We start from the raw sequence: 22213 nt of genomic DNA on the forward strand, positions 1-22213 counted from the left end.
ACCGTTACCCAAAGATAGGACTGTCACTCATTAATGGAATAAGTAGGTGTCACCACTTTTCTCCTGGCCTTGGCTGGTCCCCCAACAGGTTCAGTCACAGTCTGGGGACTTTGCACCATCTGTCCCCTACATGAATAGTGGGCATGAACAAAGGAAGGCTTGTTGCTTCCCTAATACTACAAGAAAAGAGGGCTATGTTAGGCTTGGCCAAATGCTTCCTGGAGCAGGAAGGAGAAATCACCCATCATTTTTTCTTTCAAATGCCTCCCCCAAACCAGCGTTTGCGTGTTACCCACAGTCGCCAAGCCATGGACACAACTGAAGTGTCCACAAACAAATGAACACAAAAGGAAATGTGCTACACACAGACCGCTCTCACACATACCTGAGATGTAATGCCACATGCTTGTTGCATCAACATGGATGAACCAGGGGGCATTATGTTAGGTAAGGTAAGGGCACACAGAAAGACAAATACTGCCTAATCTTACTTGCTTGTGAAATCTAGAAAAGACAAATCCACATAGAGAGTAGCCTGGTGGTTCCCAGGGATCAGACACCAGGGGAGAGTTGGGAGGGGGGGCTGATATTAATCAAAGGGAACGGACTTCGCATTTCATGAACAGAAAGTTCTGGAATTAGTGTGTAACATGGTGACTACAGTTAATAATGTGTTCTGTGCTGGAAATGTACAAAATATTTTCTACGCACCCGCATGTGCACACACCACACACAATGTGTGAGGTGACTGATAGGCGAGTTAGCTTGATGGCAACAGTACTTTACCATGCACATGTATACTAAAACACCATGTTACACACCTTGAGCATGTACCCCTGTGGTGAACTAGACATCGGAAAAGCTGGCTGAACACCTGTGCCGATCCCCTCCTAGGATGGACACATGTCTTAGCGAAGCCCCAGGAAGCCCCTGCCAGCCCCAGCCTAACGTCCTTTGTGTTTTTGTTCTAAACCAGGGTCCTCCATCTGCAGGCCCGTCCCACAGTCCACCCACGATCGTCCTGACAGGGGAGGTCAGTTCATTGGAAGGAGAGTGTGACAGGAACCTGGCCAACAGGTACGTGTCCCAGGTGCCTGATCCTTCTGCTGTGACAAACAGTGCCTCCCATTATGTGGACATCAGGTGCTGTGTTTTCATAAAGACTTTCATCATCAATGAAAATATAGTCAGTTCACTTCTTTTCAGGTGGGAGAGAGCTTAGAAGTTTCCTCTAAATGAGCTTTCCTCTCTGGAATCTGACCTTTTCACTTTGCTAGACTGTTTGAAAACCACAGCAAGGCAGTTTCTGATCACTATCCAGCTCTCTGCTGGATATGTAGGAAAGATGTGAGTCTTTGGATAGTACTGTTCCCCAGTTGAAGCAGGTCCCACATAGAAGATGATCTACTGGAAGGGACATTGGCTCACATGCACCAGGATGGCACTGCCCAGGCCTTCATTTGACTCACACCTGGGGAAGCTTTAGTCTGTCCAGGGCCATCTGGATGAATACACACATGCGCACGCGCACACACACACACACACACACACACACAGGAAAGGCAGATTACTGAGAGACAAATTTCTTCTGGTTCACTCCTCAAGTGGCCCCAGTTATCAGAACTGAGCTGATCTGAAGCCAGGACCCAGGAGTGTCTTGCTTATCTCCTATACTGGTTCATGGGCCCAAGGCTTTAGGCCATCCTCTACTGCTTTCCGAGGCCACAAGCAGGGAACAGGATGGGAAGTGGCACAGTCAGGACAGGAACTGGTACCCAAATGGAATCCTGGCATGTGCAAGGCGAGGACTGAGCCACTGAAACATCATGTGTAGCCCCGTCTGGATATTTACTATGTCATTCATGAGCCATGCACAGCCATCAGCCTGACAATTTGCCTGCTTTGGGTATACTGAGTTTTGAATTCTGCCTGTGGTTGGCTTGGCACAACCAGACTAAATGATTTCTCAGGGCTTTTAGGGCCCATGGGCCACGAATGATGCCGGCATGGATATCCAAACGGCCCCGGGCAGGAGTAGGCCTCCTGTCAGGCTGTGGGTAGGCCTTCCTAACAGGATGATGACCATTGTGCCTTTCAGAGCGCACAGTCCCCAACGGAGGCTCTCCCACCGCCACCTGAAGGTTTCCACTGCTCCGCTGACTTCTCTGGGTAAGGGCTAGGCCAACCTGGGGTAGGGGGTTGGGGACTGTGAGGAGGAAGACTGAAGTCCAGCAGCCTGGCTGGACTCGGCCCTGTTCCCCTCTTCTGGTCTCCAAGTTAACTCATCCCTAGAAGCCCAAACAAGGAAGGCTAGATTGGCCCCTCACATGGGAAGCCAGCAAAATGATGATCCCCAATTTCTTGTGGTGAAAGGATAAGACTGGGCTGTGAAAGGGAAGATGAGGACAGCAAAGAAAAAATAACTGAGTAAAGCTCAATTCTGGGCTTAGGGGAAGGCTCCCCCCACCCCACCCAGGCGTGCACCAACTATCAGCCTAGCTGTCCCAATCACTGATTCATTCTCCAAAAGGATTTTCCCAGCCTGCCCTGGGCCGCCAGAAGGTAGATCCATAGTTGCTTCCTCTATGCGTCTTGTTCATCTGCTCTCTGCGAGGTGAGCAGTTACAATGGAGATACGGTATCACCAGGGCTTTTGTCAAAGAGTTAGGGAAACAAGGTAAGGAAGGGACCTGTTCTCACCAAGCAGGTTGACTGGGCAGGTGTTCCTGAGGACAGACTGGGTGAGCCTCAGAGAGCTGGGCAGACAGATAACAGGAAAGGCATTGTCAGTGCAGGAAGCAGCAGAGCAGGGAGCAGGAGCCACAAACAGAGCGTTGTGCTGGTAGTTGGAATGCTGTACCTTGGGCACCCAATGACATGGGCCCAGCTCATAGTAGCTGACCCAGAATCCTCCTCATCCTCCTCCTCAAGCCAGGCCCGTGGTTTCAGGGAGTGTTGGATCCAAGTGCCCACATCAAGTTTTGATGAGGGGTTGCCCAGTCCGTTTCTCCAGTCTCCTTTTTTGTGTGGCTGCTTTCTCCTTGGGCAGGTTAGCAAACGGCTCACACATGTAGCCAATGGTTACCATAGCTCTAAGTTTGCATCCCATCAACACACTACGCTGCTCAGACACTTCTTAGGATTGCCCCCCATGGGCCTCAGGTGCCAATGCCTGCAGTCAAGGGGACTGGATTCCTTGATTGGCCAAAGTTGCTATGTGGTCCCACCCCTGGTGCTTGGTGTGGGCATGGTCAGCACCTTCTGAAGCAAGAGAATTCAAGCAATCAGAAGGGGTTCATCCCAAGAAAATGATGAGTTGCTGCCAAAAGAAGTGAGGCTGGAGGCTGGGGAGACAAAGTGGGTGGAGGCGGGGAGGGACGAATACACGGGGCCAGCTGGGAGTCAGGGCACCACACTGGGGCCTATGAGGAGGACCCGTGGGCTGAGGCAGGAGCCTAGCAACGTCAGATCTGGCTTTTAGGAGAGTCGCTCTGGTAAGCAGCGCGGGGTGGCAGTGGGGCACTAATTGCTCAGGGAAGAGTGAAGGAGTCAGAACAGTGATAAGGGGCAGGCTCCAGGGAGTATCTCCAGGTAAAGGCGATTGGTGGAGGTGACATGAGGGTGACTTCCCAGAAGCTGAGAGAGGGGTGATAAAACCTTAGCTCAGGGGATGTTTCTGGACAGATGGTCAACAGTAAGATAAGAGCCCTGGATGGCATCTTGTTGCTCATGATCATTCTATCTGGCCCTTTATCCATGCCTCTGAAGTTCATTAGTTGGCCAGAGAGACCAGAGGGGGAATGCCAGGGGAAGCAGGTAGCAAGGGTTGGGGCTCCTGCAAGGCCTGTGCTCACTGCTGAGTGTCTTCAGGTCCAGGTGTGACAGCACTGCCACGGCCATGGGCAGCCTGCCCAGAGGGGCTGAGGGCGGAGTCCCAATGCGGAGGTCCACGCCATGGCCAGCAGGGCAGCATCCCCAGGCTGGGTGCAAGGCAGCAGGGCCTGTCTGCCTGAGAGCACTGCTCTCTGCAGACCCTGCGGGGCACGTCATCGACCTCGTCAATGACCAGCTGCCTGACATCAGCATCTCAGAGGAGGACAAGAAGAAAAACCTGGCGCTACTGGAGGAGGCCAAGTCGGTGAGCGAGCGCTTCCTGACACGGCGTGGGAGGAAGTCCAGGAGCAGCCCCGGAGACTCCCCGTCCTCGGGTAGGGCAGGGCAGGGCAGGGTGGGATAGGCAGGTGGCTGTGCAGAGCCCCTTGGGGCTGGGGCGGGGCAGGCAGGGGATGGAGGGTCCAGCTGTAGTGGGAGTGTTGCTTCCCAATCGCTAAGATGAAACTTGTGCTTTTTGGCTATGTGTGTGTATGAGAAGAGAGAAGGAAAGAAAGGAGAGAGACCACTGTGACTTCCAGGAAATGTCAGCTTTCGTCCCCTCCCGATATTTTCCCCTTGCCCTGAATTGAAGTTGAGCTCTTGCTGCCCTTCTGCCTCCCTCACTGCACCCTAAGTCTTTGGGGAATGGCCTACATACACCCACGTGTCCAGAACCAGGTCCGCCTGCACGGACAGAGTCTACGTGCCACCCCCACCTTCTCTAGGGGCCCTTGCCTTCCTCTGCAGTCTGAAAAGGCTGCTGTGGGCCCCTAGAAGAGGGCAATCTGGGTTACAGGGAAGCCCTCCTCCTCCTCTGCCCCAAATTATCTTCATTGCTGCCCAGGTAGCTGGGGCGTGTTTCAGGTGAGTCTGCGGGTGCTAAGAGAGCCAGAACAACTGGGGAAGTGCTCCCTGCCTGTGATATCAGGTCCTCAAGTTCTGGAAGGTACTTTGAGGTCAAGTCAGGCTGGTCAAGGAGTGTGACTCCCAACTCCTCTTCCACACCCACTGTGTTGGGCTGGCAGCATGGAGGGTGAGCTGTGGTTCCAGCCGTGTGTGGCGTGTCCGGAATCGCCCTTGACCCCAGCAAAGCAGGCCCTTGCCCCGGAAGGATGGCTTTGTTGGGGTCGAGGCCTAAAGCCTCCGTGGCTGGAGGCTAGCGTGTATCCGCTTGTCTGTCTCCGCAGCTGTGTCACCAAGCCTCAGCCCCGGAGCTTCTCCCGCGTCGTCTCGTAGCAACTCCCTCACCGTCCCCACCCTGCCAGGTGAGGCCCTGCTGCCCTGGCTGCCTCCTTCAGGACCCCCTTGGTGGGCTGACCCTCAGGAAGAGCAGATGCACTTTGCAGAAAGGGGGCTAGGTGAGGACAGGGAAGGACGTGGCTTGGGACTGTGATGGAATCTCTTTGCCCACAAAAGACCGAGACAGATCGCAGTGCTTGCTCCTTTGGCAAGGCCTCCTATTTGGGCTACTTGTGGGGTTTTGGTTTTTTTTCTCTTCCTCTCTCGGGGTTGTGCTGGGGTCCACCCGTTGGGTCAGCAGGGAAGGCATAGGATGCAGGGAGCGAGGTTGTATGGGAAGATGCCCTGGGCGAGAGCACTGTGCACAGGCGTAGCTGATGTCCCCACGCTGCTGTGCCTTCTGGGATTCTGTGAATTTAAGGAGGACCCTCCTCACCCCTTGTTCTGGGGCAGGGTGGTGGTGGCAGAGAGTGAGTGCATAAAGACACTACATATTACTGTGAGCACTATCTGACCCATTCCAGGTTTGGATGTGTGTGGTGGCCCACCGTCCCCTGTGCCCGGAGCGCCAGCCCAGGTAACAGCCCCACTTACCATGTTCTTCCTAGGCCAACTGGTTTCTCCCTGACCCCTAAAGCTCAAAAGTCCCCTGTGACCTGTAGGAGCTGGGGTGCTGAGTGGGGATAGTGGCTGAGGATAGTGGTTGCTGGAGGGGGGCCCTGGGAGTCTTTCTAGCAGGCCTCTTCCCCTGTCCAGCTGATCTGTACTTGCTTTCTGCAGCAGAAGGGAGATGAGGCCGATGTCTCTCCAGCTCCCCCTGGCGAGCCTGTGAGTTTGTGCTTTGTTTCATTCGGCTGACCTGGGGTGTGGACATCTCCTGGGGACCAGGCCAGGTCCCTGAGCTTGCTGGAAGAGGGAGGAGGTGGGGTACTGGCTCGGCTGTCCTACAGGATGCTGTAGGGGTGACCTCCTTGGAGTTGAGCCAGCTGGCCAGAGGCGAGGACCACCCCCCCCGCCCCTGACTGCCATGCTGTGCTACCTGAAGGCAGGCAAACCTCCTCGTTGAGGAGCAGAAGTACCCACAGCTGCTCAGAGATCAGTGCCCACATGATGCTGGTATGTGAGGGCAGCACTGGAATGCCAGATGCAGGAACAAGCTGAGGGGCAGCAGGCACAGGACAGGGACACAGGTGCCCTCACCAAGTAGGTTCCTGCAAGGAGCAGAATAGGATGGGACCTCTAGGTCCTGGAGCTCTAAGAGATGGGTAAAACCTGAAATCCATCAATTTCTTTTCCCCTCCCTCTCTTTCAAATTTTTGAGAGGGCTCATAAACCTATCAGAAAATTCAAGGCCCTAAGAGTTAAAGACCTTACCAGGCAGAGCCAAAACTAGAATCTGGGTCAGCTAAGCTGGGCCAAACCAGCCTTCTATTCCTCCCCCCTCAGCTCCCAGCCTCTGGCAAGTTCTCGGCTGGATCTGAGTCATAGCCCATTGTTCTTAGGCTTTTTGGGGACGGGGTGGGGGAAGGTCCTCATGCTGGCTCAGACCCCTAGAAGCTCTCCCCAGCCCACTATGCACATTGGGTGGGGGGGTTCCTCATCTGAGTCTCAAGAAGCCATGGGCACACCTGTTCCCCACTCCACCCACACCGTGGTCCCACCCAACCTTCTCTCTTTCAGAATATCCCCAAAGGACTAGCTGACCGGAAGCAGAATGACCAGAGGAAAGTGTCCCAGGGCAAGCTGGGCCCCCACTCTCCTACAGTCGACAAGTCCAAAGAGCTGGCCATAGAACAAAAAGAAAACTTCGATCCCCTCCAGCATCCCGAGACCACGCCCAAGGGCCCAGCTTCTTTCCCAAGCAGTGGCGGGAAAATGGCCCTGAACAGCCCCTTGCCAGGCCCTGTGGAGGGGGAGCTGGGAAAGCCGCTGCAGAAGCTGGCCAGGGACAGCAGCCCCCTGCCCCGAAGTCCAGCCCCAGGCCCTGCAGGGCCAGCTCCCCCAGCCCCCCAGGAAGCAGGTTCACCTTCAGAGTCCACAGGGACCAAGGTGGGCTCCAGAGCCGAGCCACGGTCCCCCGTGTCACGGCCCCCGCTGCTACGAGGGGTCTCCTGGGACAGCGGCCCTGAAGAGCCGGGGCCCCGGCTGCAGAAAGTGCTTGCCAAGCTGCCACTGACAGAGGAGGAGAGGCGTTTCTCGGGCAAGCTAGCCAAGGCCCCAGGACTCAAAGACTTCCAGATTCAAGTGCAGCCTGTGCGGATGCAGAAACTGACCAAGCTCCGTGAGGTGGGTTCCTGAGGGCTGGCTGAGCAGGTGTGCACTGGGCAGGGGTGGGGAGGACACCCCTGATTGAAGATTGCAGAGATTGGGTTGTGGGGTATGTGGGAAAGTAGCTGTTGCCGAGATGTGGGCCTTAGTAGGGTCCTAAGCTCCCTCACCTGGTAGGCCAGGCCACTTGGGTGGCAGCTTTTTAAAACATCCATTTACCCTGATGTTAGGCATCAAGGAGCCTGGGGTCTAGTTGCTACCCATGATGGGAGGACAGGGACACAGAGGCCCCTAGCACCATGCAGCTGGAGCTGGGGGTGAAGGCACAGCACCCCTCGATGGCTGGAAAGCATGCCTGGGGCTCAGCAAGCATGAGGTAGTTTGCTCCTGGGTTGTACTCCAAGCTTTCTTCCTGATGTTCATGATCAGGGCTGCAAATCTATCCCCCACCAAGCACAATGCTGCAACACCCCCACCACCCCCATAAAGGGCTGCTCCTCCACAGGAACCTTCTCATGCCCATGGTGTCTCTAGCTTTTATAGGCCATCAACCCAGGTGCAGGAATCTCCCTGTACTGCCACTGTCTACAGGGGAACCCAGGAGACAGACTAGAGGAGAGGGCAATATGACACAGAAATCCCGACCTTGACTACGCCCCAAAAGGCCAGGCCAGGAGAGAGGCCAAGGCAGCTAGGATTCCACAGAGTGGGGCCCAGGGAATACGGGAGCTGGAGCTGCACAGGCTGTCTTGACTAGGGGAGTGCGGGCCAGGGAGCGGAATGAGTCACTGGCCAGCCTGCAGCACAGGTGAAGGTAGCTCTGGGCCAGTGGGGATGCAGCCTGATGCTGCAGTCCTATTCAGTCTTGGGAGCTGGGACCTGGCAATTGATGTGAGCATGTGACACAGCCTAACCTAGCTGGTCTTCCCTGAAGATCAGCACAGGGCCTGGAGGGGCTGCCCCAATGGGCCCAATCCCAGATATGTTAGGAGTGGTGGAGCTGAAGGGACCAAGGACTTGCCCACCAGTACCTCTGCTCATCAGAGGCCAGGCCAAGCCACCTTCACTCCCCACACCTTCAACAGAGAAAGTTAGAGATTGGAGGCCCAGGCTGCCAACTACTTCCATGACAACTGAACACTCCAAGGGCCCCCTGGGACAGACTCGCATTTGGGTCACGAGCACCCCCTGCTGGCCTCTTGCTTTGCTTCTTTATGCAGGAGAGCCAGCAGCTATACGCACACACAAGAGGGGTGGCACAGTTCCAGAGTAGAGAGCTCTGCCGGACAACTCCACTGGAGGACCCTGGTCAGGTCTTACTGGGAGCAGGCGTGGGCCCACCTGTCCCACAACGCCTGGGGTCATCCTCCCACCTCCCCAGGTGTTACTGGCTGAGGTCCTCTGGGTCTGGAGAGTCTAAAAATCCAAGATGCACCATGCAAAGAGTTGTTGAGGAACTGAGGGGCTGGGCAAGTCACAACTTCTGGAAGTGGGTATGCAGTGCCCAACACAGCAGGGCAGAAAGCTGTGGTCAGCAGTGAAATTGCAGGAAGTGGGTTACAGGCACACCCTGTACCCACCCAGGGGATCCCTTCGTCCGCAGAATCCATGGTTGTGCTTGTGTCTGCCCTCCACCCTCTACCAGCTGCAGCTGCGGCTGCGGTGTGGTTGAGCAGATCTCTCGCCACCATACCCACAGACTACTTGGTCAAGTGCATCATGCCAAGGGCCACTCTTGTCCCAAGGAACGTGTGTGTCAGTTGTTCCTGTACCCTTATGTGCTGGGAGAGGAGCTATCTTCCTGATGCCCATCATATCTCCCTGTGCCTTTATGGTTCCCACCCAGGTGTGTGTGTGTGTCGCCTTACCCCGTTGCACCTGAGGCTGGGTCATGGAGCCAGGGATGGAACCTGCTGAGGGATCCAGCCTGCTGCCATGCCCTAAAGCCCCTTGTCTCTTTCCATCCCCCTTCAAAAGGAGCACATCCTGATGAGAAACCAGAATCTGGTGGGTCTTAAGCTCCCAGAACTCCGAGAAGCTGCTGAACAGGAGAAAGGTAGGTGTGTGCGTGGTGAATGCTGCCCTGTCTCCCCCACACCAGCCCTGGGGTGGGGCTGCACCAGTGTGCACCAGAGCCAGGAAGGCGAATGTGTAAATGCAGGCTTCCTGCCCATGACCTTTGTTCCTCTGGGCCTCAGTGGGGGCCTGACACAGAGCAGGCCCTCAGTAAATATTTGCAAATGAACCAGTGCAGCAGATGGCTTTTCCTGCTCACTCAGCACCTCTGGACATGTCTCCTGCCCCAGGCAGAACTTGTTAGTGTCCATTAGGGTCCACAAGGGTGCCCCGGGCCTGAACTTTCAACACTGCACTTTCCGCCTACACCCAGGAAGTCATTCAAGTAGCTCACTTCCCCTTTCGTGCCATTCATCCTAGCCAGCGCTTGCTTTCCCATCTGCTGGCACCACCTGCTGGGGACCTGCGAGGCCCTTCCTGCAGCCTGCTGCTGTCGCCTGCCTGCTCACTCGCCTGCCATGCTTGCCAGGCTTACCCCTGCATTGGAGCCTTAATCCCCTAGCTCCAGGCCTGCTCCTGGTACCATTCTCCAGAACCCACATATGGGCCAACCTAACCACAGCCCAGGCACATGGCCTGCACAGGCTAGCCCCTCTATGCAGTGTGGCCAGGAGTGCTTGCTACTTGCCTTGCAGGTTAGCAGGGAAAGAACAGAGTTAGAAAGTGTGGAGTTCTTGCTGCACAGGCAGCACCGTCTGGGTGTCGGCATTCCTCTCCCCCAGAATGGAAGTTTGTGTGCATCTGTTGCAAAGGTGCCTGACACATCTGGGCCCTGGATAAGTACATACTGACTTATGAATGAAAGAAGCTGGAACTGTTTCTAACAACAACTGGTAGCTTTGACCACAGCGCCCTGGGGTGGTCCTCTTTCCCCAGCCCTTTATCCCTACTGGGACCCCTCCTGATCCCTGTTGGGTGAAGCGTGGATAAGCTCCTCCAGCTCTGAAGCCCTCATTTCCTTTCCCCAAATCATACCATCTATACCCTACTCCTTCATATTTGTATTTTATGATATTTTAAAAAAGATTTATGAAAGAGAATTATAGAAAGAAATCTTCCAGCCGCTGGTTCATGCAGCCAAGACTGCATCAGGCTGGAGCCAGGAGCCAGGAGCTTCATCTGGGTCTCCCATGTGAGTGCAGGTTCCCAGGCACTCATACCATCTTCTAGTGCTTTCCCAGGCATGTTAGAAAGGAACTAAATTGGAAGTAGGACAGCTGGGACATGCACCAGCACCTGTATGGGATGCCACTGTTGCAGGTGGCAGTTTAACCCATCAAGCTACAGCACCCACCCCTGTATTGTATCCTTACTGTGGTAAATATACATAATGCAAAATTTACTCCTGTCCCCTTGTTTTACGGCACTTGGGCTAAGTACACCCACATTGTGCAACCATCGCCACCGTCCAGCACCCCCACTACTACTTCTCCCCAAACTGACACGATGTACCCATTAAATGCCACCTCCCAGGTCCCTGGCTGTCACCATCCTGCTTTCCATGCTTGTGTGTGCAAGCACTCTAAGTCCTCACCTGAATGAAATCATGTATGTTTTATTCCTTTAAATGTAATCATGAATCATGTCAGGCAGTGTTTTCTACAGTACAAACCCCTTCGCGCCTCTGGCTTTGTCTGTCTGCTGAATACCCAAGGGCAGGCAGGGATACTGCTCTCCTGTTGCAGTTGACAACAGTGAGGCCCCTAGAGTTCCTGACTCCCTATCACAGTTTTGCCATCACACAAGCTGTGGTGAAATGTGTTAGTGGTGTGCTGTTTCAGATGCTAACCTGTAGCAGACCCGCACGTGGGGGAGATGATGGGGAGGGACAGGGAGAGGAGGGGCACTGCTGTGTCCCACGTGAGTAGGAGAAATGGGGTGCTTGCTTGCTGGGACCCTCCCCCTCTCCGATGTGGATCTGAGATCTCTGTGGACCTGGGCTTCAAAGTGCCACATCTGAAGATCCTCGCCACTGCCCACCACCCCACACATACACCTCTTTCTCCCCACCAGATGCAGTGAGGACGGCCCTGCCCAGGGAACACTCAGGGGAGGGGCGAGGCATGCCATGGAAGCCTGTGATGGGAACCAGCCAGCCACCCCCACCTATCCACACCAACCAACAAGCACACTGCCCACAGGACTCAGCTAATGGAATTTTGGATGTATTTTATATTTCTTTAATTTTCCATATATTAAAGCAGTTTCGAAAGATTAGGCAAAACATTTGCTTCACCTACAACCCCACACATTCTGTAAAAGATTTCTATTTACCCACACAGTTTTCCTAGTGTTGATAAAGATAGCTCTGCCTATTCTGTTTTCACTTCAGTTCTTTCTGTTGATTCCATTTGATTCACTCTCCTGCTTATCGTTGCATACTTCCTTTGGATGTGTTGGTGAAGTGTTTGATGTGCCTATTGTTGGATATTTCAGATGTTTACAGTTCCACCAGTGATTAACAACTCTACTATAAGTACTTGCAGGTTTTTTTCTTCTTCTTCCTTTAAGCTGTTCCCTTGGGGTAAATTCTCAAATTTCAAATTTGTTGTGTGAACACACAGACATAAGGATTTACCACATCACCTCGACTGTGGGATGCCACCTGCAAAGACAGAGTGTGTGTTTTTCTCTTAAGAACTGTCATTATGAGGCTGGGTTTTACTTTTGTTGCTTATTGATAAGAACGTTGTAAGAGCCACATAATCAGTGATAACATTTCTGTGTTGCTCTCTTCCTCCTTCAGTTCTGGGATTTAGGTGGCTAAGAGCTCAAGCTCTGTCACTTCTTAGCCTCAGAGCCTTGGACAACTTCTGCTTATGCCTTTGCTCACATACAAGATGGGGACAATGATAGTCCTGGGTTCACTGAGCTGGTGTGATGGTAGTTGACGTTGAGCTTCATGCCCACAGGCACTTGATCTGACTTGCATTTCTGCCACTGAGGCTCTGCAGCTGTGTGCCAACCTGGTCAGACATGCTTGTCCTCCACGTTTGCATTGTGTAAGCCAGTGTTGGAGGTGGAGATGGGGGCATCCAGGCATCTCTGCTGTTGGCCAAGTTGTGGCTCTCTTCTTGCATTTGGAGAGAGCCACTGAAGAGCCTGATTTCCTCCTGTCCCCAGGACAACCAGCTCTGAAGTCCTCCCTGGGAGCAGCCTCGTGGAGTGGCTCTGAGTACCACCAGGCATGGGAGCTCATCGCTTAGGGGGCCTGTTTCTTTGGAAAATAGGGAAGATCCTTATCGGAGCATTCTGGAAGCTAAGGAACTTTGGGTCTCATTCTGTTTCTGAGAACTGGGAAGCTCCTTTCCTTGCTGTATCTGGTCTTTCCAACAATCTCATCAGTTTCTTTTTGCAAGGACTGTTGTTGGCTCTTTGGTCAATTGCTACAAATTGACAAACTATCAGCAAGCTCCTGATTTGTATGCTGGGGATGTGTTAAGGTGCAGAGGGCTCTAGGCCATCCTCAAGGAGAAGGCCTCAGACCAGTTAACTATCATCAGACATCTTGGCCACCTCAGTGATCCCCTAGCCTCCCCCCACCCCCACCTGGCCTCTTGAACTCCTTGCCTGGCTGAAATCACTGCCCATGTGACAGCCAGAAGAGTCTCTGACCTGTGATTCTGTCCCCACGTCATTGCAGGCTTCATCTGCTCCTGGGATGAGCACTTGGATCTTTGGAAGATGCAGGTAGCCCTGGGGTTGCACCCCTGCCCTGCCCAGCATCTTCCAGGGCCTGCTCTACCATGCTTTCCACATTGTAGGCTGTATTCAAATACTTGTTCCTGCCCCTGTTTGCACCCGCTGTGTCTGTTCCCTCTATGGGAAGGGTTTGTCCTCTTACCTGGTGAACGCCATCTAATCTTCAGCTGCCTGCACAAATGTCAGTGTTCCATGAAGGTCTATCTGGCACCTCCAGATCCCTGTTCTTCTGTGTGAAATGCAGTGCTTGAGCACATGCCTCTGGCAACCTGTCTCCTTAGGGAGTAAGCTCTCAGAGGACAGTAGCTTGTCAGATTGACTTAGTGTTTCACCCCTAGTTCCAAGTCCACTTCCAAGGACACGGTAAGCACGTGGTAAATATGAAACAAATGAGCTCACCTTCACTGCTAGCAAAGGACAAGTGTAGACAAAATCTGTGACACACTGTGATCCTATTTTAATAGAACGTGAAGTTCCTCGGAACCTTGAAACAGCAACAGCTAGCTTAGGAAGGGTGAGTTAGGAAGGTTTGCAGGCACAGTTCTGAGCCAAGGAAGAGAAAATCATTCAGGTGGAGGGAAGCGCAGGTGTGAAGGCGTGATGCCTCTTCACACAGAAGGGATCTGGGCGAATTGAGTGTGTACTGTATCCAAGGCTGGGGGGAGGGAGAGTGAAGGCTTTGAGGGCCAAGCTGTGAGTCTGAGTTTCATGTGGGACCCCTGGGAAGTCAAAGCAGCAGGACCAAATCTGACTTACAGTAATTCTTCTGGACCAATTGTGAAGGCTGGCCTGAAATGCTAGAGGTTAGAGTCAGAGCAGGTGAAAGGCAAGGAGACTGTAAGCAGGGCTGGTAGAGATGTAGGGAGATCTGAGAGCTGTTTGGAAGTCAGCCTGGCAGGTGGGGCTCAGGAGCATACAAGAAAGTCCAGCAGGTGTTGTCTGCACAGCTGTGCAGGTGATGGTGCCAACACTCAGGATATGTTGAGTGGCCATGGGAAGCAGGTGGGATGTGACAGGCTCATCTAGTTTTGCTAACCAGCCGAACCCTGGGGGATTTATTTTAACCGAGCTCCGATTTCCCACAGAAAAATTAGCTGGGTGATATTTTCTTATTAGGGCTATTTTGAGGATCAACCAGGAAAGTGCATCTAATGTATAGTTGATGCTGCTTCAGTGATGGCTATGGAAGTGATCTGTCTTTGCCTGATCCAAGTGGCAGTGTGGAGGAAGCAGTTGGATAGAGGTGTGGGAGGCAGAGAAGTTTCCTCATCGTGCAGTATTTGCATAATCCCACTCTGGGCTCATGGCCTTGGGTCTCAGGAGGCAGGCAAAAGCTCCCTGGGAAGATTGAGAGGAAGGTGTTTATTCCAACCAGTAGTAGCTCTGACTTCAAGGGACCATCCTGGGGCTCACTTATTAAAAGTGACTTCCATGCCCCCAAAATGGTCAGATTGAAGTGGTTTCATTGGAATGAATCAGTACAGGCAGGTCTTCTGAAATATTTACTTTTACTAAACATGACCCATGGAGGTGGGCATTTAACCAAGTAGTTAAGATGCAGGTTTCCAAGTCCTACACAGGGATTTCTGGATTCAGTGCCCAGCCCCTGAAGGCACACCCTGGGAGGCAGCAGTAACTGCATTCTTGTTGTGCTGTGAGAGACCGGGATGATGTTCCTGGCTTCTGGCTTCAGCCCAGCCCAGTCTCAGCCCATGCTGGGAATCTGTGGAGGGATCCGGTGGATGGGAACATGCTCTCTCTGCCTCTCCAATTTTTAAAATGACTCTTGCTCTTTTTCTAAAAATTCAACTATAATAATACAACAAAAGTCAAAATAGCTTAATCAAATACCCTCTCCCCAATAAATGCAGAAAGGAGGGGAGAGGGACCAGAAAGAGATTAAATTAGACATACTTATTTGAAACAAAATGTTTCGATTTAATTGAACTTGAATCAAGTGAAGTGAAACCACAGGATGTGCTGAAATGTAATTGCTTCCTCTAGGGAAGAGAAATTGGTTTCTAGGAGTTTTTTAAGTTATGAGCAGCACAAGAGTTTGGAATCTTTGAGGCAATTTGTGTGGTTTTTTTGTTTGTTTGTTTTTTATTTGTTTTTTTTTTTTCTTTTTACATTGCTTGTGCTTGCCTTGCTTCTGGGTGGCTTTTACATTTCGTAGCTGGTGTTTGCTTAAATCCAGTACAATAAACACAGAGGTCCACTGTTAGGAAGGAAGAGGTTTACACTCATGTGTGTGTGTGTGTGTGTGTGCTTAAAAAGATTTATTTTTATTGCAAAGTTAGATATATGTAGAGAGGAGGACAGACAGAGAGAAATACCTTCCATCCGATGATTCACTCTCCAGGTGACTGCAACGGGCCGGTGCTATGCCGATCTGAAACCAGGAGCCAGGAGCTCTTCTTGAGTCTTCCGGGTCTCCCACGTGGGTGCAGGGCCCCAAAGCTTTGGGCTGTCCTCAACTGCTTTCCCAGGCCACAAGCAGGGAGCTGGATGGGAAGTGGGGCTGCCAGGATGAGAACCGGCGCCCATGTGGGATTCTGCTTGCATAAATTGAGGACTTTAGCTGTTAGGCCACAGTGCTGGGCCCTATACTAATGTGTTTCTAAAGACAGGAGGCATGCCGCACAGGGCACCTGGGAAAGGACCAGGGGTGATCTGAGGTGGGAGGAGGGAGGCAGGAGGGAGGCCTGGAGCCTTTACTGGGATTCTCGTGGGAAAGAAGGGGCGAACCATGTAGGTACTCTTAGTTCAGGATGGCACAGCTGGAACGGAATGATGCTGGCTGGCTCTGCGTTATAGAGGGGGTGGTTGTCTGTGTCTCATTTTCTGATATGTTGCCTTGGGGCCATTTGAGGGCAAAGGAAATCTTACCTTGGTGTGTGAGTTTCATGAAGGTGAAGGCTGAGGCTCAGCTGAAGGAACAATGGTTGCCTAATTTGAGGAATTAGCTGCTGCCAGGCAGGGCAGTCCCTCTAGAACTTGGGGCCTTGATGGCAGAGTATCAAGAACCCAGAAAATGAAGATCTGGCCGTTCTGCAGGGAAAGGTGAGTGGCAGCATCTCTTCCACCTTCAGGTTGGCTCTGACCTCTCCTTCGTCACCTGTACCAACACTAGTTCCTCCTGCTGCTATCAGCGAGGTTGTGGCACAGTGTTCTGTGGTCACCATGGTTCCCACAGCTATCTGGCTGTAAACTTACACGTACAGGATCTCCTGCTCCCCACTGGTCTCCACCTCTACTCCCTGCTCACCAGTAACTACTTTATTATTTTGATTTACATCTTATTTAGCTGGATTTTATTATCCTATAGTTTTCCTGAATGGCTTAGGAGAGCTGTGTTCCCTGAATTTAGCATGTTGGAGAATGCTGTCTTTCTGAAGGACAGCTTGCTGGGTTATTAAGTCATGCAGCAACCCTTCCCCTTAGACCTTTGTGATGCCGTCCTTGCACCCCTTAGCCCCCTGAAAGTATTTGGCTTTTTCTCTGAGGAAAACCACTAGAGAAGCATTTAACACAGTATACCTTCCCCTGCAACTGAAGGAAACATTCTTCCTTAACTGTTATGTATTTGGACACTTGCTGGGTCCCATTTGGGTCTTGTTCCAACTTCCACTCATTGGTTGAAAGCATCTCAACTCCATATCTGTTACTCCAGCTCTGTCTATGCCAACTTTTCTTTCCTTCTTTGCATATCTGTGGCCATCTGATCTCTCCTACACTCCTTAATAATTCAGTTTGAGGCCAAACCTGCTGCATTTCATGGTTTTCCAAGACACTGGTTTTCTATATTTTTAATTTTTGGATTGTTATTTTGATTGTTTCCTAAAGTGGCAATCCTCTTCCAACTTTCTGTGACCTTGTTGTCACCTCTGACTTTTTGTGTTCATTTTTTTGAAGGCTCTAGTTTTTCCTAGAGTCAGAGCATTTGTGGTGTATATTTTGCACACAAATGCATTTTTTTGTTTTTGGTGTGTTTCTTGTGGCTGCTTCTATCCTGACATCTGTCTCCTACAAGTTTCCGTTCTTCCTTGCTTCCTTCCTCCTTTCCTCTTTTGTGCATAGTATTTTTGTCAAGTTGCCATGCCATTTGTTTTATTTCCTCTTGATCTGGGTGTTTCTGCTTGTATTCTCTTTTTATCCAGATATATTTTATAGGTTAATTTTCAGACTCCGTCCTGCGTTCTTCTGAGGTCTGTTTGTCTGCCCTGCAGTACTTCAGCTGGGCATCGAGGGCTTGCATACCTGTTACTGCTGAGGTGGGTGGTTGGGGAAGACAGAGGATGCTCACAGAGGGCTGTGAGTGCTGTTGCTGATAGAGTTGGTTTCTGCTTTCTCTGTAATTTTGCTCATAGTCCAGAATCTGAGTTTGTTGTCCCAAAATGAATCTACACCTTGCTCCCTTGGATAAATGCAAGTTGTTTCGCTAGCTTAGAGTAGAATTGTAAAGACAATCTGTTGTAGTGTTTATTATCCAGACTTGATACAATTTTCCCATTCAAGTAAGGGAAGAGAAAGATGGACACCATCCCAGCAGTCTGTCTGAGAGGCAGCTTTTCAGCATCAGGACGGGCAGCTTCCACAGGGGCTTTTTGTGTTTCTCTGCCACCCATCCAATAAGAGGGGATTGTTCCGTTAATTTCATTTTCGGTCTCCCTTTCTGGTAAATCCCTTCATATTGTTGGAGGTCCTCAGCTCTGACAGGATACTGTGCCAACATTGTCTTTCCCTTCTGTTCCTCCTCAGTAAGCAAAGCAAAATGGCAGCGCGGGCAGTTTGTTCTCATCAGTGTGTTGGCACGTGGGGTGGGGAACCTTCTCTTCCAGAGGGGCTTTCTGCATCGGCTCCATCCATGCTGTTTGCTCAGCCACGCTACTTCCTTTCCCATGCTGTGATGCCACATCTGTCAGAATGTCTCTCCTGTATCTTCCTTTCACACTGACTCTGTGCGGGAGGAAGGAGGAGTTACCCGGGGCACAGTCCCTGCAGTTTTTCCTACTTGTTCTGTCATTATCTTCAGAGACATTTGCTTTTTCCTGTAGATGAGTTGCTGGTGTGTGTTTGGATTTGAATTATTTCTTATTGTTAACTGGGCTGTGTTCTACAGGAAGGCAGCTGGCTCTTTAGAAAGTATTTTACCGGAGCCAGGAGATCTAATTATTCACCACAACCCCGCCCCGCCTTGGCTCAATGTAGGGGACTTTTCTGAGCAAAAGCCCCTGATATGGCTTTCATTTGATTATTAGATTTCATATGCTTCAGTCAGTCATGTAGTCCTCCTCTTAAATGACAATGCTGGGTAGAGTGAAGCCCGAGGCATCACAGAGCTTACTTACCACTTGTCTTGTGGAAGCCTGAGAAAGCAACAATGGTCAGGATAGGATGCAAGAGGCGAGAAACAGCTGAATGAACAGAGGCCGCCATTACTCCCACACAGGATTGCCCACTGCTTCCTCTCCAACGGATGGCTTGGCCAGGATACCTCAATTACCTGGAACTCGGGAGCGCCCTCATGTTACTGGAAAGCTAAATGTATTTAAACACATTTCACCTTGAGCCAAACTACAAGGCTAGCTCTTCTCCTTCCCACATGGTCTCTCCTCATACAATGCCCAATCTTGGCTCCACATCTATTGCCACAATGATGCCTACAGACCTGAGTGCTACCCAGGCTCAGAACATCACTGAGCAGGTTGGGAAGCTGCTGGACCAGACCCATGAGAGCCACTAAAACATGAGTAAACACAACGTCCTGTGTGCACATGGAAAGTACTCGCTGTACAGGATGACATTTGATTTGGCTCAAATTAAAGACACCTGAGGTTTTTACTGAACTCTAAATATGCCACAAACCCGTAAAGGCATAGCAAGTGTGCTGCATGATTAACAACTGTCAATGCCAGAGATATTTGCCCAGTGCCGTCCTGTGCTAAAACCTCGTTTAGATAGACCACATCTGCGTCCGTGGGATAGCAACACACCAGAATTCAAGGCAATAGGGGATAGTGTCTAGAGACCATAGTAAACCTTAGTGAGCAACTAGAAGAATACAGCCAGGAGAAGAAATGCTTCAGAAAGGCCTAAGGGCTGTCTTCAAACAGGAGAAAGATTGGGTAAGGGGGCACAGAGGCTCTTCAGCTTACGCTTCTGCCCGGTCCTGAGAAACCCGTTGTCAGTTAAAAATGTCACCGGTAGAAAATGCATTTACTACACCTGTCCCACCAGCAGCACAGTATGCTGTGAAGACAGGTTCTTGCCCTTGTGCTCCCAGGAATAACTGGGAACAGTGTGTAACTGCTACCAGCCAGCATCAGGACTGTATCGCTCCACACACTGCCAAGCCTGGGAAAATGTCAGAAGGCAAAATGGGATTTTGCTGAATGTGTATTGCTTTCACACCATTGTCAATATTGTCATTTTACTTGGTTTGTTCTTTATTCTATCAGGGCATTGAAATGGCATGGTTTCAGGAAGTAACAAAAGGCTGTTTAGTGACTTTGTTAACTAGAAGGCATTTGTATTTCCAGGATCTGTTTTTTAAAAAACTGATGAGATTAGCTTTATCCTGGAACCTCTCCAGTTCTGTTCCTGTCTAAAGGAATATGGAGCCAGATACTGATATCTAGGTAGGACACAGGAGATGGAACTTTTTGAATTTGAGGAAGAATACTCTCAGAGCTCCTGAAAATATGGCCAAAGAGAACTTTTTTGTTGTTGCTTGTTTATTTTTCAAATTCTGTACCCAATCAGCTTCCAGGAGCTAGGGGAAGAACACTGAATTTAGGACAGATGAACCTTGGCTCACAGTTTGCCTGTGCCATTCACTAGGTCCATAATCTCAAGCACATTGCTTAATCTTGCTAGGCCTTGAATTCCTCACCGTGAAATGAGATAATTTCCAGCTTGTTGGTTACTGTGAGCAGTAAGGCTGATGGCAATCACAAGGCCCTGGCATAGAACTGGAGGTTTATAAAAGTTAGCCTTTTCCTTCCCTCTGAAGCTAGCCGCCAATAGTGCTATTATGATTTTAAATGTACATTTGACTAAAAAAAAAACACACACAAAAAAAACCACTACACCTTTTTCTCCCCAGGGCCCCCTTCTGAACTCTCAGCAGCTATTGAGGAAGAGGAGTCAAAGGGTGGCCTGGAGGTCATGCCCAACATTTCTGATGTTCTGCTGCGCAAACTGCGAGTCCACAAGTCTCTCCCTGGAAGGTAAAATCACAGTGTGGGCTGTGGAATACCCTGGATTGCATGGCTCCTGTGTTACATTCATCAGGACACAGAAGCACCAATCTGGATTCTCCACCCTACAAGGATCAAATTCCATTGATTCATGTAGAGGTGACACATTTAAAGATCAAAAGATTAGTGATGGGCTAAGCTGCAGGTGCTTCTGATTCACACAGCAGGTACAGTTCACAGGCGATTCTACTGTGAAGGCATGAGGCTCACGAGAGGCTATGGCAGCAGGGGGTGGTGGGCAGATGTGAGCTCCAATCCCAGCTATATCAGTTCCCTGTAGGTGGAAGGGTCTACATCTCAGATCTCTCCAGAGATGGGAACCACAAGCAGGATTGCTTGGAAAATCTGCCGGACTACCTCCCTTACTACAGAGGAAATCCCTCTGCCTCTTTGTCTTGGCTCCAGCACCCATAACACAGGGGTCTTAATGGCTCTGTTATGGGAAGGTACAGCAATGGCAAAATGAGATCATGTATGCACAGGGATTCGGGGCAGTGTTCACATACAACAGAACTGGAGACTTGGACAGAAGAGAGGGATTGGGCAGGTGCCTGCAGGCCCAGCAACATGGACACCTGTGTGGTGAGAGCAGTCATTAGGAGGAGCAGTCTGGCCCAACAGAGATCCCCAGTTTGGGTGGTAAATAGGAAAAGAGAACATGTTGTTCCCACTGAGAGTGATTGTGCAAATGCCACACTGTAATCAGCCAAGACAGGGACTCATTGGGCAGTTCTCAGAAGGACTTAGTGACCAGATGCTGTGTGAGAGAAGGTAAGTGCTAGAAGTAAGTCAGAAGCCGCCTGCTTCCTTACCTGGAGAATGGTGCAGGGGGAGACAGCTCACCTCATGGAAGTCACAGATGAGCACCCCTAGTGTGTGTGTGGCAGGTCAGAGAGTGTGTCTACCTACTACTGGTTGACCTCTGGTGTTTGTGACAACCCAGTCATAAAGAAGAGGGTTTCTTTAGCAAGAAAAGGAGGCTGGAGTAGATGGGTGGGGGGTGCGGGGGGTGGGGCAAAGGAAGGTCACCTGCTAGCAACTTGACAGACAACCGAGAGCAGGCTGCTTGCAGGGCACCACTACCAGTCCTCAGGGCAAAGCAGCTGGCATAGTAGCACATCAGGTGGCTTCGTTGCCAAAATCACACCACTGAGCCTTCACATTTAAAGAAACTTTTTTAAATGATGGCTGTACTGTATAACAAAAGAGCAAAATGTGAGTCATTCAAACAGAAACGTAAGTTTGGTTAATCACTAAGGGAGAAATGTAAATTTCACGTACTGTCCAAACAAACCCAGGAGTCAGTGGGAGCGGGTAAATCACTTGAACAGGATGTGTGTGCTCTGGGTGACAGCTCTGAGCTCCCTCAGAGGAAAGGGCCTCCTGGGTGGGGCCGGGACAAGAATTGGAAGCATTGCACATCTTGGCTGTTGTTTATCCCGTGCTCCGCGCTCTGCTGACTTGGGGGCCACGGGGTCCTGCTGCCTCATCCTGACAGGAAGCTCTCACAGTCCCTCAGCGGGAGTGAGAACCAGCCCCTGGCAGAATGACTGACCCCTACCTTTGCTCTCAGGGTCCCTCCACACCCGTCGGAGGGAGGAAGTTGTGTTTCCTGAATAGTTGATTGATGGCGAGAGCTGTTGCCAAGCCTGCAGCAATGCTGTCAGACCCCCAGGTCTCTACCCGCCTGCCCCACATGGGATACAGCCCCTGCATTATTTACATTGCCAGGGTTTCAGGAGGGGGCCAACTGCAGTCACTGCAAAGGCACAGGCAGCAGAACAGGTGTGGCC

At 51.2% G+C, this 22213-nt stretch overlaps 1 protein-coding gene across 1 annotated transcript in view; it reads left to right on the top strand.

Moving 5' to 3' along the window:
• Positions 1 to 22213, top strand: part of IRAG1 (inositol 1,4,5-triphosphate receptor associated 1) — a 100447-nt gene that overhangs the window by 55151 nt on the left and 23083 nt on the right. Inside the window, 9 exon segments of the mRNA XM_004593787.4 lie at positions 977 to 1077; positions 2099 to 2169; positions 4032 to 4208; positions 5061 to 5138; positions 5637 to 5689; positions 5896 to 5940; positions 6793 to 7398; positions 9358 to 9436; positions 20267 to 20390. Coding sequence (XP_004593844.2) covers positions 977 to 1077; positions 2099 to 2169; positions 4032 to 4208; positions 5061 to 5138; positions 5637 to 5689; positions 5896 to 5940; positions 6793 to 7398; positions 9358 to 9436; positions 20267 to 20390 — 1334 coding nt within the window.

The sequence above is a fragment of the Ochotona princeps genome, chromosome 4 (assembly GCF_030435755.1).
Source record: "Ochotona princeps isolate mOchPri1 chromosome 4, mOchPri1.hap1, whole genome shotgun sequence".
Taxonomy (NCBI): Eukaryota; Metazoa; Chordata; class Mammalia; order Lagomorpha; family Ochotonidae; genus Ochotona; species Ochotona princeps.